The 14,803-nt window shown below is 35.7% G+C and overlaps 1 protein-coding gene across 1 annotated transcript in view; it reads right to left on the bottom strand.

Annotated features, from left to right (window-relative positions):
- The window catches only part of RIOK1 (RIO kinase 1), a 50,633-nt gene that overhangs the window by 14,473 nt on the left and 21,357 nt on the right, over nucleotides 1-14,803 (bottom strand). Inside the window, exons 5-6 of the mRNA XM_081746777.1 lie at nucleotides 12,691-12,877; nucleotides 5,766-5,884 (exon numbers count right to left, since the gene is read on the bottom strand). Coding sequence (XP_081602903.1) covers nucleotides 5,766-5,884; nucleotides 12,691-12,877 — 306 coding nt within the window. The remainder of the gene's footprint in view (nucleotides 1-5,765; nucleotides 5,885-12,690; nucleotides 12,878-14,803) is intronic.

Genomic DNA, 14,803 nt, shown 5'->3' with positions numbered 1-14,803 from the left:
GAAACGGAAGTGCCTCGAGAAAAAACCCATGGACACGATGTTGTCCACCACAAACTTACTTGGCCGGGAATCGAACCAGGGACCCCACGTACCAGAGGTAAGCGCTCTACCACTGAGCCACCCTGCCTCCATATACCTAATACGTGTTTGATACAAAGACGTATATTCCGAACTCCAGTCTCCTTTTTTTTGAAAATCAAATGAAATGCAATTTTTAATTTTACGTTCCATTATGTGCTTTTGGCTACAGAAGACTGGTGATTAATGGAAGTGAATGATTGTGAAACAACTGGTATAATGAAAATGTGGAAGGAAACGGGAGAACTCCAAGAAACCTCACGGACAAGATATTATCCATCATAAACTCGCATGGTGTGGAATCGATCGAGGGATCTCTAGTTCCAGAGGTAAGCGCTTTAGCAGTGAGTGATCGTGCCACTCCTCATTTTAAGTAATCACTCTAGGTATACGCATTGTACGGATTACCGGGTGGATACCTTTAAACTACGGGGGTTAATGTTTTAACCCTTAAACTGCGGAGGTATTTTTTTAACCTTTAAACTACATTTAAATCATTTTCGTAAGGGTTTACAAAGAAGTCCATGTTTTTACTTCTATTTATTGAGACACATGCAATAAAAAGTGTTACAAAAGTTATTGTAGTACCATTTCGTAATCAAAATATCCGTAGTTAAGACAAGGAACAGGGTATTTCGAAAACGAAATATCCCGTAGTTTAAAGGTTAAGGAGAAACTTCCCTCAAATGATGACATATACCCGTCTATAACGAATGAACATTGCAGGAGCAGTGCATAGTGTGTATAAATTAAGCAGCGCTTGAAGAAGTAATCCAGAGAATACGCTTCCATAAACAAGCAAACACAGAATTTGTGAAATATTGCAAGAAAATAATACACCTCTACGTACCACGCCGGTTTGCTATTTTCACGTAAGGTAGTGCGTTAGATTGTATGCATTACTGTATTATCACTAGACTTCGGATCGGTATGCACTAAAAAACGGCAAAATATGCATGCAAATATGCGCTAAAAATCACGAAAATATGCACTGAAAATATGCAAATATGCACTAAAAAGGATAAATATGCTCCAACCAAAAGCTAAAGTTGACGAAAAATTTTATTATCTTTAGAGAAAAAAGTTGTATTACTTGAACTACATATACTTGGTGTACAACTATGATGCATTCATGCTGCAATAGACAACTATATAATTTTCGGTATTTTCTGGCAAAAGCCTGCATTTGTCAGTCAAAACATTAGTGTACATAGAAAATGTTCCTTCCGTGTCACGGGTCGTTAAGGGACAGTATTTCAAAGAAACAATGTTACTTGCCAAAAAATCTGTAATTCGTGCATCGTTGTTCCCAGGAACACTTTATTTGCATTAGACAAAAATTTTATGCCAGGTTTTTTCGCGTCTATTGACTGTGCTTTTCGAAAAAGTGTTTGTCCCATTGGTCTTGGCGAAGCCTGTTTCGTTATTGAATCAAACAGCTCAAATGCACTACAATGTCCTAATTATCGCTCTTCTCATCTCGTTATGAACTTTGATAAACGCAAGTTCGCTTTTAATGTTTTCAGTATCCACGGCTTCTTGAATATAGTTGGTTTCTTCGGGTTCAAACAGCTCAGTATGTGAAATTGAAATACATCTACCCCCATATTATATATATATATATATATATATATATATATATATATATATATATTTACAAATAAAAAATAGAATGCGCCAAATATTTGAGTATAAAGAATAAATATACTCAGAGAAGTAAATAAACATTTCTCGCATAAGCATATAGTAAAACCTGACTAACGAAATTGAACAGGGATCGTAAAAATTTCCCTTAAAGGTTTTAAAGTTAACGGAGATAGATCTATGCAAGAAAATAAATAATGGACATAGGGAGATAAAATAAAATGTTATGCATATCCTATTAAATTACAGTATTTAGTTATGCCACAAATTCATACACAAACTTACAGTGAACAACAACAACAAAAAAAAAAAAAAAAAAAAAAACACTACATTCATTTTTCAAAGCCAAGGCAAAAAGTAGATGATATGTCCTTTTCAGCGCTCCTCCCTCTACTTTTGGCTCCCTTTGATCTATTGTGTATATTATGCTCCTTGTTCCATGTCTCTAGACCAGCTAGAGAAATAGTTAATGGTTTGGAAATTACTATATAAATTGCACTTCGTTCAAAAAGTTGCACAGTATCTAGGGCCTTATATGGCGCTAGACTATAGGTTAAGTGTGTAGGGTAGCAAGTAAATGAAGACCTTTACAGACAACGTAGTTCATATACCTAACCTCTCACAGAATGTCTAAAATTTTTCTAAACACTGTATTTTAGAACTTGAAAATTTTCGTTAAAAAGTATATTTTAACATCCGTTGTTCGCAACATAGGTTCCGACATATCAAGAAAATTAACACTTATTTTACCTTTAAATTCATGGAACCGTGAAATATTTCCGTTTATTAAGGGGCCTTTTTACTGTATTAAAAGCCTGCATTCAAAACCTTATGTTCTTGTTTAAAAGAAAATAAATCCACTTCAAATTGCTTTTTGTATCCAATTGTGTGTTAATCCTAGAATATTTTCTTCTAGCGTGACATTGTTCGTTTAAAACAGTAAGAATTTACAATGTATAATATTGATACTTTAAATGGAATAAACTGTTTTGAGCGAGACATGGAGCATGAATAGGAAGAAAGTGAAGTTATCGAAAACATAACAGACGACTTAGTAGGAAAGTTACGTTTCGAGAGACTGAGGTGCATATCAAAAGCAACACAAGTTTATATTTAAATAATCTCATAAACTCCTTAAAGGAAAACTCGGTAACTTATCTCAAAAAATAACTGCTGCGAGAAGTTTTAGATTTTGTAAAGAAAATATTTCAATTAATTGTAGAGCATATTTTCAAAAAAGGGTTGTTCATTTCCTCCCGAAAAACTTTTTAAAAGGGTTTCTTTAAGATGATCTCTGTCGAGTATTAAAAAAAAAAAAAAAAACTGGGTTGTTTCATACTTGTAGAACTCCTTACCAGACTTGAAACTTATGAAAATATAAGAAAGCCAAAAAATAGGGCGCTGTAAAAATGTAAGCTTTTGCTGTAGAACAAAATGAAAATATCCTCTCCTGAAAACAAGCATATTTAGTTTGAAAATATTACTTGTTTAGTACACACTTTGCAAAATATATTTTCTCCTTGAATTGTTAACGTCTCTCGACCTCAATCCATTGTTTCAGAGGGTCCATTAATTCTAGTGCTACATTTTCAAATTTCAATTTTATCTAGTTCTCAGAATTTTGTCCATTTTTGGCCAAGAAAAATTTTGTACCATTTAAATAAACGATGGAAGGCCATTTCAAAATTTGGGCCACTTCGATCACCTATCGTACGACATCTTCAAATTCGAATTTTATATAGCTCAGAATTTTGTCCGGTTTTTGTTCATTGGTGAACCACGAAGAAATTTTTTTACAATTGAAATAAACGAGAGAGGGTCATTTGAAATTTTGGTCACATCGATCACCTGTAGTGCGACATCTTCACATTCAAATTTTAACAAGCTTAGAATTTTGTCCATATCTTTACATTCTTGAACCACCAACAAAAATATATATATATACCATCTAAATGAACGAGGGAGGTTCATTTCAAAATTTGGCCACTTCGATCACCTGTAGTGAGACATCTTCAAACTCGAATTTTAATTAGCTCAGAATTTTGTTGAATATTTGAACATTTTTTACAACCAGGAAAAAATTGCGCACCATTCACATAAACCAGGGACGGACATTTAAAAATTTGGCCACTTCGTTCACCTGTAGTGAGACATTTCAAATTTGAATTTTAACTAGCTTGATGGTACAAAACTTTACAAAAAACAGTGAAAATTCTAAACCAGTTAGAATTTAAAGATGTTACACTACTGGTGAACGAATTGGCCAAAATTTTAAAATGGCACTCTTTTGTTAATTTGAGCGTTCAAAATTTTTTGCTGGTGGTACAAAAATGTACAAAACTTGACAAAATCCTGAGGTAATTAAAATTCAAATTTGAAAATGTCACACTACAGGTGATCGAAGTAGCCAAATTTTGAAATGATCTTCCTCGTTTATTTGGATGGTACAAAATGTTTTGTTTGTGGTACAAGGATTGGACAAAATTCTAAGCTTGTTAAAATGCCAATTTAAGCATGTCACACTGATCGATGTGGCCAAAATTTCAAATGGCCCTCCCTCGCTTATTTCAATTTTACATAATTTTTCTTGGTGGTACAAAATTGTACTAAAATCTGACAAAATTATGAACTATTTAAGATTCTGATTTTGAACATGTCGCACTATAGGTGATTGAAGTGGCCAAATCTTGAAGTAGGCCTCCCTAGTTTATTTGAATGGTACAAAAATTTTTCTTGGTTGGACAAAAATAGACGAAAATTGGACAAAATTGTGAGCTAGTTAAATTTCAAATTTAAAGATCTCTCACTACAGGTGATCAAAGTGGCCTAATTTTGAAATGGCCCTCCCTCTTTTACTTGAATTTTACAAACTTTTTTCTTAGGTGGACAAAAATGGACAAAAATTGGACAAATTTCTGAGGTAGTTAAATTTCAGATTTGAAGATCTCGCACTACAGGTCATCAAAGTGGCCAAATTTTTAAATGACCCTCCCTCGTTTACTTGAATTTTACAAAAAAAAAAAAAAAAAAAAAAATTCTTTGTGGTACAACTTAGTGACATCAAGAAATTTCACTAACACGCATTTGATTAAAATGAACTTGACCAAAGTTGGTATGATCGTTCTTGGGTGGACAAAAATGAACTAAATTCTGACGTAGTTAAATTTCAGATTTGAAGATGTCGCACTACAACTAAATGTTTCAGGAGATAATTTCTAGATTTTTCTTTCGGTATTTTTGTCCTGCCACAGGACCACACAATTTCAAATCCACACACACAAAACGGTAGCAACTTTAACTTCCGAGATGGGTGACGTGGAAATTTTGTTGTAGGTGATTTGACACCGTTATTCATATCTTGCATTAAAAAAATAAAAGTGTCAATCATGCATCATTGCCGGGAGGATCAATCACTCACCCCTTTCTTATTTTCTTTTTACATGACCTTGGAAGATATTCAAAACCGACAACAATGAACCATTTCAAGATCTTGAGTCTATTTATATTAGAAACTTGGAACTCCATTTATGACAAAAGTTATTGTACATTAAAAATTATCAATTTAGTCGTTTCTTTAAATATGTATTTATATGCAATAACAACATAAACATGCACTAACCTCCGGGATATGCAAATATATGCACTATAAAACACTACTATTTTACCCCAAAACAGCTGAAACGAATTTTTGTTTAAAGAGCATATCAATATCACATCAGGAAAAAAACATGCAAATATGCAAAAATCCGAAGTCTAATTATCACAATTCGATGCACACAAAAGCAAGAACTCACAAATATGACATGTTTAGGAAGAAAACTAAACTGCTTACTTTAGACATCCAGTTCTTATCCTTTTTCCCCAAAACAAGAAAAAATTAATAATTAAAGAGAGGTTTGTGAAATTTTGTTGGAAAATAATACTCCACGACGCACCTTACAGGTTACAATACTAACTTTTTCATGTAAATAGCATACATTAATGCTGCTATTAGTTTAACATGTTTGTCATTATGTTTAAATAAGTAAAAACAAACAACTTACAGCAAGTTAAATTCACTCAAGTCGGCATGCACTAACTTGCAATCAGTGTACATTTTTCTCATCATTATTATACAATCTCTGTACAGTTCACGAGCTTTGGATTCTGATAACTCTACATCCTGGAAGAGAAAAGATACAAGTAATACACGGGAATTGCATTTTTTTCCACTTGCTTATAACTAAAGACTGGTAGTTGTGTCAAAATAAACTACTGAAAATGACAGGCGAAATAGGAAATTAAAAACTTTATATTCCAAACAGTGAATAGCTCACACTAAGTGCATTAATTTACATTAAGGATTGCAAATACAATTAATAAGTATAATTTGAAAGTATCAATAACATCAATACGAGGAAATTAAAAAAAAATACAAATCATATAAATAATACTACAGTATTATTCCCGACAGTCCGGGTAGCTCGGCCATATCCTGGCAAGGCGAAAAAGCCCCGCGCGCATACCAAGTACAAAAAAAAGTAACCAGTTTTTGTAAAGTCCGCTAGTTCATTTTCATTATAGACAGCTTTATGCCTTCATAAAGTATTTTCTGAGGTCTGTCTTACCAGGTAAATTACTGTACAGTATGTATTCATTTTCATTTTCATGTCCAGTAAAGGCTCTATGTCTTCATAAAGTACGTACTTTTCCTTTGTTGAAGGATATTTGGGCAGCTTATTCTCTATTGTATTCTCAAGCAACCAACACATAGAAGTTCAGTATTGTATTTTTATGACGAAACACTCGTACTTATTCTTTTTAAACCCCATTTCCAATAACACGGAATTTCCACGAACTCTACCACCCTCCGGTTCACATTACGCCGAGTTTTCGGTACTCTATTGTACAAAAAAGCAAAACTGAAGAGAAAATAATGTTCATGACTACCATGATCTAAAACTATGTTAAGGGATTAATAGTTCTATTTCTGGGCTTTCGGCAGCCATCTATGAAATTTTTTTCAGCCCATCAAGTATGTGGGATGACGTCCCTCGGCGAACACACTACCCAAGGAAGTTGGTAATGAAGACAGGATGCAGCCTGGGACTTTTATATTGGGTACCATCCCGGTAAAACTACGTTACAGAGAACTCAGTTCATATTAAGTAGACCTAACAGTGGCATTTGATAAAGAAGTCATAGCATACAACACAGAATTCACTTTTGAACGCACATCATAAAAGCATTTTCTTTAAATTGGTCATATACAAGTTACATGGTCTACCTGTTAAGATGCGTTTGAGGCCTGGAAACGATTGTTCAACATCTACCGATGTGAAGGGATCCCATTTGAAGCACTTCACAACCTTGGAATTGATAGCAAAATCAACGTGCTTTCCATGTATTTGGTTTCTACATCCTTTCCGATGAAGAGCGTTCAAGTCCGTAACTCGCAGGACTACTGAATTCCAAGACAATGGCGACTAATTTGACTTGTATTTTCGGTAGAAAGGCGAATAAAATTTAAGAAGCAACTATAAGACGGCAAGTATGACTATTAATCACAATAAATAGCATTTATTCACGAATTCTTGGAAAAATGGCAAATCCCCACAAAGCAATCTGAACTTCAATTTTTCTTTTTCTCTCTCCATAATAAATCCGCAGTATTATCAATAATTAATGTAGAATATTTTTATTGCTATACTTTTACTACAGTCACTATGTGAATTAAAATGTCTTTCTGAGGGGACATGTACCTGAAAAGAAAATTGTCACATATGCAGTGTATTTTGCACCCCATATGAACATAACCTCCAGCGACACTTTTGTTTCTTTATAGAGATGATACCCTCTCATCTCCTAGTAATATGAACATTGAGTTCAGTATTTCGATATTAATCTCTTGTCATAGAAACTCGTATCGCAGTTACGCATACGTTTCTAAAGTAATTAATAATAACTAGTTTTCTGATTTTTCCTTCACATCATCAAAAGATGAGATAACATGTATAACTAATTGTAATACATTTTAGCAAGTATTTATCTGTAATAAAAGCAGACTGTAACTGTGTAGGATTATCGAAGTGACATACAGGTAAATATTCGTATCATGTATATGTGTTTAAATCACGCTTCTTTTCAAGGAAGGAAACATATCGCCTATGGAAGGAAACATATCGCCTATTTCCAATAAAATGCGAAATCTTCTAGGCCTCTTATATTCATGAGTAAGGTAGGTATTTTTTTCGATCGATGTTCTAACTTCAACAGAAATCTATCATTGTGTAAGCTTTTGCATCATCATAACCCCAAGAGAAGAAAAACACACATCATCGAGGTAAGCGTCTCCACGCTATTAGTATCTACAAAAGGGATTGCAGGATCCAATTTGGAATCAGTGGGTGATCCAGTATCTATTAGTAATCATCGGATAGACAGCAGTTCATCAATACTTCGCCTGAATATCATTACGCTATTAAAACTTGAGTATTGGACTTAGTTTCACCGATCTATGTGCTGTCATCGGACTGTGTATCTACCATCAAGTAATCCATTGAACTTTGAATCAGCCTAATGAACTTTGTAAATTTTGGGGATGCAACAAGCTTAAAGAACGTTTAAAGTGAGTACCGTTTTTTAATACTCAATTAGATATGGTGATAGCGGTTTGTACACAGTGGTCCTAGGTACAACTATATGCCTACTACTTTTTTCCATTCAGATTTTAATTAGAGATTGGCGACATTTTTAGAATCTTCTCAAAATTCTCATTTGCTCTACTGCTTTCTATGTCTCAATCCTATTTTCATTTCACACACATTCGCCTTCGCATCTCCAAAACCTGCACAAGGGCTGTCCCCAGGGATCTGTGTGCAGAACAGCATTCTGGGATGTAGCGACTGAACCACTCCTAACGGAATTATTGGGATTGCCTGAGACTTTTGATCTCGTGGCATTCGCGGACGACTTGCTCGTATTCACGGGGGGAGACTCCCGCAGAGAAATAGAGGCAAAGGGGAATGCTATTTTAGCGCTCAGCAGGAATAAGTTGACTGTTTCAGTCAACAAAACGGTCTATATGCTGTTCGGGGAAAGGCTCCTTCGGGACCCAATCCTTAAACTCGGCAGGCAGACCATCAAGAGGGTTAGGCATATTAAATACCTCGGAGTGATTCTGGATGAATCACTCAATATGCAGAAGCATATTGAATATTCCTGCAATCGAGCAAATAGTTTAGCACAAAGAATCCTCTCTCTAGGAGGAAGAATCCTCCAACTCCAACCTGGACATGTCAGAGTGTACAACGACGCCTTGTGGACCTCAGTATTGGCCTACTGCGCCATCGTGTGGGCACACAGGCTGGTTGAACGCGACGACAATATCCGAAAGGTGAGCAGAGTGCAACGCTCTATCCTCTTGAAGTTGAGCGGAGCATATAGGATGACTCCCGGAGAAGCACTGTACTTGGAATAGTCCCCGTGCATCTGAGGATTCTTAAACGTGCTGCTAACTACTGGATTAGGAACGGAATTCCCGAGAAGACAGTGGATCTACTCGGCCGACTCTGCAAGCGTTATCATATTACAAAATAAAAACTTGCAATAAAATATATCAATATTTTAATTAACGCAAAAATAAATAGGGAAATTATTTTTAAATAGGAACTTATGTAAAAACATGCAATTATATGTTTGCCCATTCGTGAATACAAATATTTTGAACAAGAAAAAAATTTAACTGAACAGTAACCAACCACAAATTTTGTAAGGTGCATGAAATACGAAAATAAGAGAATATTAAAAACTCTGGAGTACTGTCTTCCCTGGAAAAGTGCTACTCCTGATCTAAGTCAGAATCGTCTGTTGACGAATCTTATTTCCACTAAAAACTCTACTTGAATTGACTGAAGATTTCTGTAACTGTCTTCAATATCCTCCACGTGTCTTATGTAATTTCTCCAATTGTCAACTCTAATTCTGTTGAATGCACTATTTAATAAAGGCACCAGTTTTGGTAGGGGTTCGCCTTTCATATTTTGGGATGCTAGCGTCCGTTTTAACTGTGACCACACCTTTTCAATTGGGTTAAGTATGCAATGATATGGAGGTAATCTTAAAACAACATGCCCATATGATGTTGCCAATTCGTCTAATTGCGTTATTTTTCCGTTCGCAGGCAGTTGTTCATCAATAATTTGGAGAATAGGGATTATCGGGACCGGACTAGAAATGGCACTATTGTAGATTCACATATAATTAAGAATAGTTTATTCTTTCTACGAAGTATTAGGCTTCGGATTAATTACACAATTACGGGAAGGGGCATTATACAAATATATAGAAGATACCTCCTCTAAGCGTTTTAGTATGGAGTTTTCAAACCAATGCTCGAAAATTTCTGCGTTTATTGTCCCATGATAATCGACAGGAGAAGCATCAGACATTTTCTTGTGAGTTATAAATAAAGAACTATCCACAAAAGCAAATCGGCCACCAAAGTGCATAATAACGATTCTTTCTCCTTTTTTGTCCGAAGTTGCAACTGTGCAATTGTCAAAGGGTCGTCGGACCAATTTTTGATTTGGCACGTGTTACTATCGTACCAAGTTTCGTCTAGGTATACGTCACAGTATCCTGCGGAACGGTAAGCTTTAATTTCTTCGAGATAACAGTATCTCTAAGTAATAACTTCATTGGACTCACATTTCGCGCTTTTTATTGGCATTGATTTATACGAAAACCCCATACTATGTAACAGACGACGTAATGTTCTGAGGGAATAAGGAAATTCATAGTTAGTCTCGGATGTCTTCACAAATCATCACGTTTCTCTTCCCCCCCCCCCAAAAAAAAATCAAATCGGATTATTGGAAGGGACAGTCCCCCAGTTCCAAGATTGGGGAACATGTCCCCCTCATACCTCCGGGATTTGCGCTAGTAAACTATTGTTAGCTATAAAACAATATATTGAATCTTTCTATAAGGAACGAAGTTTATTGAGAAAGCATTTTAAGCTAAGATTTTTTCCTTCTTTCTATTCATTTCTTTAATTTTCAAAACAGTAGAAAAAAATTGTTTTAAATTCTTTGTGTGTGTTACAGCTCATTCATGGATGAAGAAGATCTAAGTCAAACTGTCTTTCTTTTTTACCCCTTTATATATAAATTTCAAAAAAAAATCATGTTTAAATTTACAAGAATGCGATTCATTTTATTATGGTTTGCAAAATCCGGAAAACTATAAAACTCAAGAGGAAAAAAGGAAAATAACCCTACTACCTGCCTTAAGTTGTATATTGTAGCACCAAAAACTTGCAGGAATTGAGAATGAATATTTACCGTTTTAGAGGCATTTACACTCTTCACTTTTTTTTTTTTTTTTTTTTTTTTTTTTTTTAATTCTGAAGGAATTAGGAAACTTTTTAAAAAATGACACCTTCGTTAGCTCAGTTTAGAAATCTGGCAGCATTGAGGTCTTCGCGAACCCCAGTGAAGTTTGCGGATGCTAAGCCACAGGGAGTAGAGGAAAGTTTTTCCTCTTTCAGGAAAAATAGTCATTTATCTATGGCCCCGATGTACGTGTGTGTGTATGATTATATTATAAAGTAGCATATTTAGGTGTTAGCACACTTGAAGGAATAAACTAATAGAAAATAAAATATTTTGGTGCCAAGAAAATAATCAGAAAAAATGTATATACTAATTTTTTTATCATGTGCAGTTGGCAACACTGCACCAGAATAATACCTCAGAGTGTCCCTGCATGTTGTAATATCAAAATTGTTTCAAAGGAAAATGAATAGCCAAAACACTGGAATATACCAGTTAGCATATGCGATGAATAGCCCCTTAGTACTACCAAGGCCTCCACAGCGCTCTGAGACCCACAGCGCTTTCTTTATAAATAGAAAAACAAAACACTAAAATCTAAGCAAGCACGTCTTATGATGAATGGGGTTAGCCTGACAATATCATTTTTTTTTTTTTCTGCAATTAGAAATGGTACAAAATATAACAAAAATAATTTGTGAGCCTCCGAGCCCCCCCCCCCCTGGTGTTCCTAGGGTTAAGGTTAGGAATTTTCAAAAATAAAGTAAGTTAGTTCACGAAGAAAAATTAATGTGCAACTTGAGCTTGATGTTCTTTCATAACCTTCTTCAATTGTGGACGGATAGTTGATAAACACACCCTTATATTGTGTTCCGGAGTTAACAGTTGTGACCTGTTCTTACACTTGATTGTATTCATTGCAGAAAATCCTGATTTACTTAAGTAGGATGTAGAAAATGGAATGAGAACTTTCACAGCCTTTGTAGAAATAGTTGGATATTCTCTCCGGAGAGAAATCCAGAATGACGCCATCTCTTGCTGTGAGTACTTGAGCTTCAAACCTCAGTCATTCCTCACATCGACCAATTCCCTTTCTTTCTGGACATTTAATTCTGCTGACTGTAGGACAGAAGACGCAAACGGATCCCTCACCCAGTCAAATGAAGTCAACTGCAGCATAGGAAAATATTTGTCAACATTGGTGTGTATGAGGCTCCGACAAATAAAATTCTGTTTCCGAAATACTATCTGCTACTCAGTAACGTATGTACAATAATATATTACAATTACAGTATTTTTTTTTTTTCGTTCTGGAAGTTGAAAGCAATGTGAAATATTTTCCTATGTCTTGCAATTTGGTTTCTATAGAATTATTAATTTTGTTTCGATTTCCTCGCGGCACACTAACGGCTCACTGGTTGGGAAACGCTGGTCTACATGAATGTGTCGACTGCTTAGTAGAACGATGTATTACTCACAATATGAATGATTAATGTAATGCACTAAATAGGAATGAGTTCCATGAACGTATTCGATACACGAGCGTGCTATGAGGATGTGTTACAAATAGTTGACCAATTACATTCTTAAATAAAATAAATAAATAATAAAAAATTCTCTATGATTTTTATAATAGAATAAAGAGCTTTATTACCTTTAACTTCGGAGCAGGCCAACCATTTTTTCCTATGAAACTCATTAATAAGACATGACCTCGAAGTAAGACTGGTTCAGGAGAAGGAAGACCTGCTCCGTGGATTCGCACTAAATTTCTCATTTCCTTTTCAGCCCACGTGCGAACCATCTTTCGTGGATTATGTCGACAGTAACCATGTCGAAATCTATGGAAGTCGTAGAAAGAAAATGTGAACAACAGTGCACAATACATCAAGAGACATATCACCTATATACTTACAATCAGAAATTTATTACTAGCTGAAATGCCCGTTCTTCACACGGGGAGAATAGGTTTATGGAAATAATTTGGACCTCTCCTCTTAGGATACGTATGAGGGATGAATTTGGACCTGAACGGTATCGGACGTGTCTATCGCGATGTATTGGACCCTAATATCGGTCGTTTTCGACTTCTTTTACATTTAATCCTTTTCCCTCCCCCATGGCGACGGGGACTAACCTTGGACTTTAACGGCATCAGAAGTGTCGCCATTTACCTCAGCGACCTAGAAAATATCCATTGGTCACTAATATTGGTCGGTTTCGATTATTTTTATATATATCAATTCCTTTCTACAGCCAGATCTTACTTGTAGGTATATGGCTAGCGTACGCATCGTTGGGAGCGTGAGATCTGAGTGATTCCCGGTGGGAGCTCATATGGATCATATCCCACGTTAAGCTGTAGGTCTACATCTCGTATAACCTCGCTGCTGAATAGGACGCAAAACTCTATAGTCAACCAACCAACCAACTTTTACCACCCCATGCGAAAGGGGGATGAATTTGGACTTAAACGGCATTGGAAGTAATACCATTCATCTCAACGATCCCGAAACTCTATAGACTGTACAATATTATCTGTCAATTTCAATTATTTTTACATGCCATCCCTCTCCCCTTCGCCGAAAATGTGCAAAAAAAAAAGTTAGGCCAGGGTCCACTCACGTACCAAAAATAATAAAAATCGCTGCAGTGGTTTATGAGCCAGCTGTCAAACATTGTTACGTCACCCCCCTCTAGCCTTCTTTCCCTCCCCCTTACCAAAATGTGCTAAAAACTAACTTAAATCAGGCTCCACTCATGTACCAAAACACATCGAAATCGGTGCAGCGGTCTATGAATTAGTTATCAAACATATTTTTACGTCATCCCTTCACGCCTTCTCTCCCTCTCCTTGCCTAAATGTACTAAAAACCTAAGTTAGGCCAGGGTCTACTCATGCAACGAAAAAGATGAAAATCCGAGCAGTGGTCTATGAATTAGCTGTCAAACATTACTTTCTCCTTCACATCTTCCCTTCCTTTACTTAAATGTGCTACAAATTTGAGTTAGGCCAGGGTGTACTCAAGTACCAAAAATCATCTACATCTATGCTGCGGTCTAGGATGAGTTTAAAGTACTTCCTGAGATTTTTTTTGTCTCCCAGACGGACAGAATAAATGTATAACTCCTTCATGAAAGTAATCTTATCTGTGATCGCATCAGAAAAAAAAAAAAAAAAAAAAAAAAGACGCTGAACTGTTTCAAATTAATTTTTGAATTAGTTAGTGCCTACCTCAAGCTGAGTTTCTATCGTGTCACTTTGATCCATATCCCAAGGAAGGGGAAGAGGGGGTGGGGGTGGGGCTTCAAATGTGCAAAAAAAAAAAAAAAAAAAAATAGAGTATCTCACATCAATTAAAAATAGTTGGACACTATTCCAGGGTTCTCGAAAATTCTGTTTTTAGAAAAACGAAAGCAATTTCTGTAATTTTTTTCCATATTCAAATCGACTTGGTCTGTCTCGTGATCATCACGGGAAAACGTCTGAAATAAATTGTTGAGCATAGTGCTTGGACTGACATGTGCTTTTATAAATTACACGTTGCTTGAAACGCATATTCTAAGGGGCGAAGGAAGTAAGTTCTTTGAAGACTAACGGCTGCACTGTTTAAAATGAATTCTTGAACACAGCACTTGGGTTGGGCTGTCACTTCCATTCAAATACGCGGGGGAACGAAACGGGGGAGAGGGTTTCAAGTATAATCAAGATGTAAGTTCAAATATCTCTTTGAAGTATTTTCCATAAAAACCTATTCTTCCCGTTT

The sequence above is a fragment of the Thermobia domestica genome, chromosome 18, assembly GCF_964235325.1.
Source record: "Thermobia domestica chromosome 18, izTheDome1.hap1.1, whole genome shotgun sequence".
NCBI lineage: Eukaryota > Metazoa > Arthropoda > Insecta > Zygentoma > Lepismatidae > Thermobia > Thermobia domestica.
This window is presented reverse-complemented; position numbering and strand designations above follow the sequence as displayed.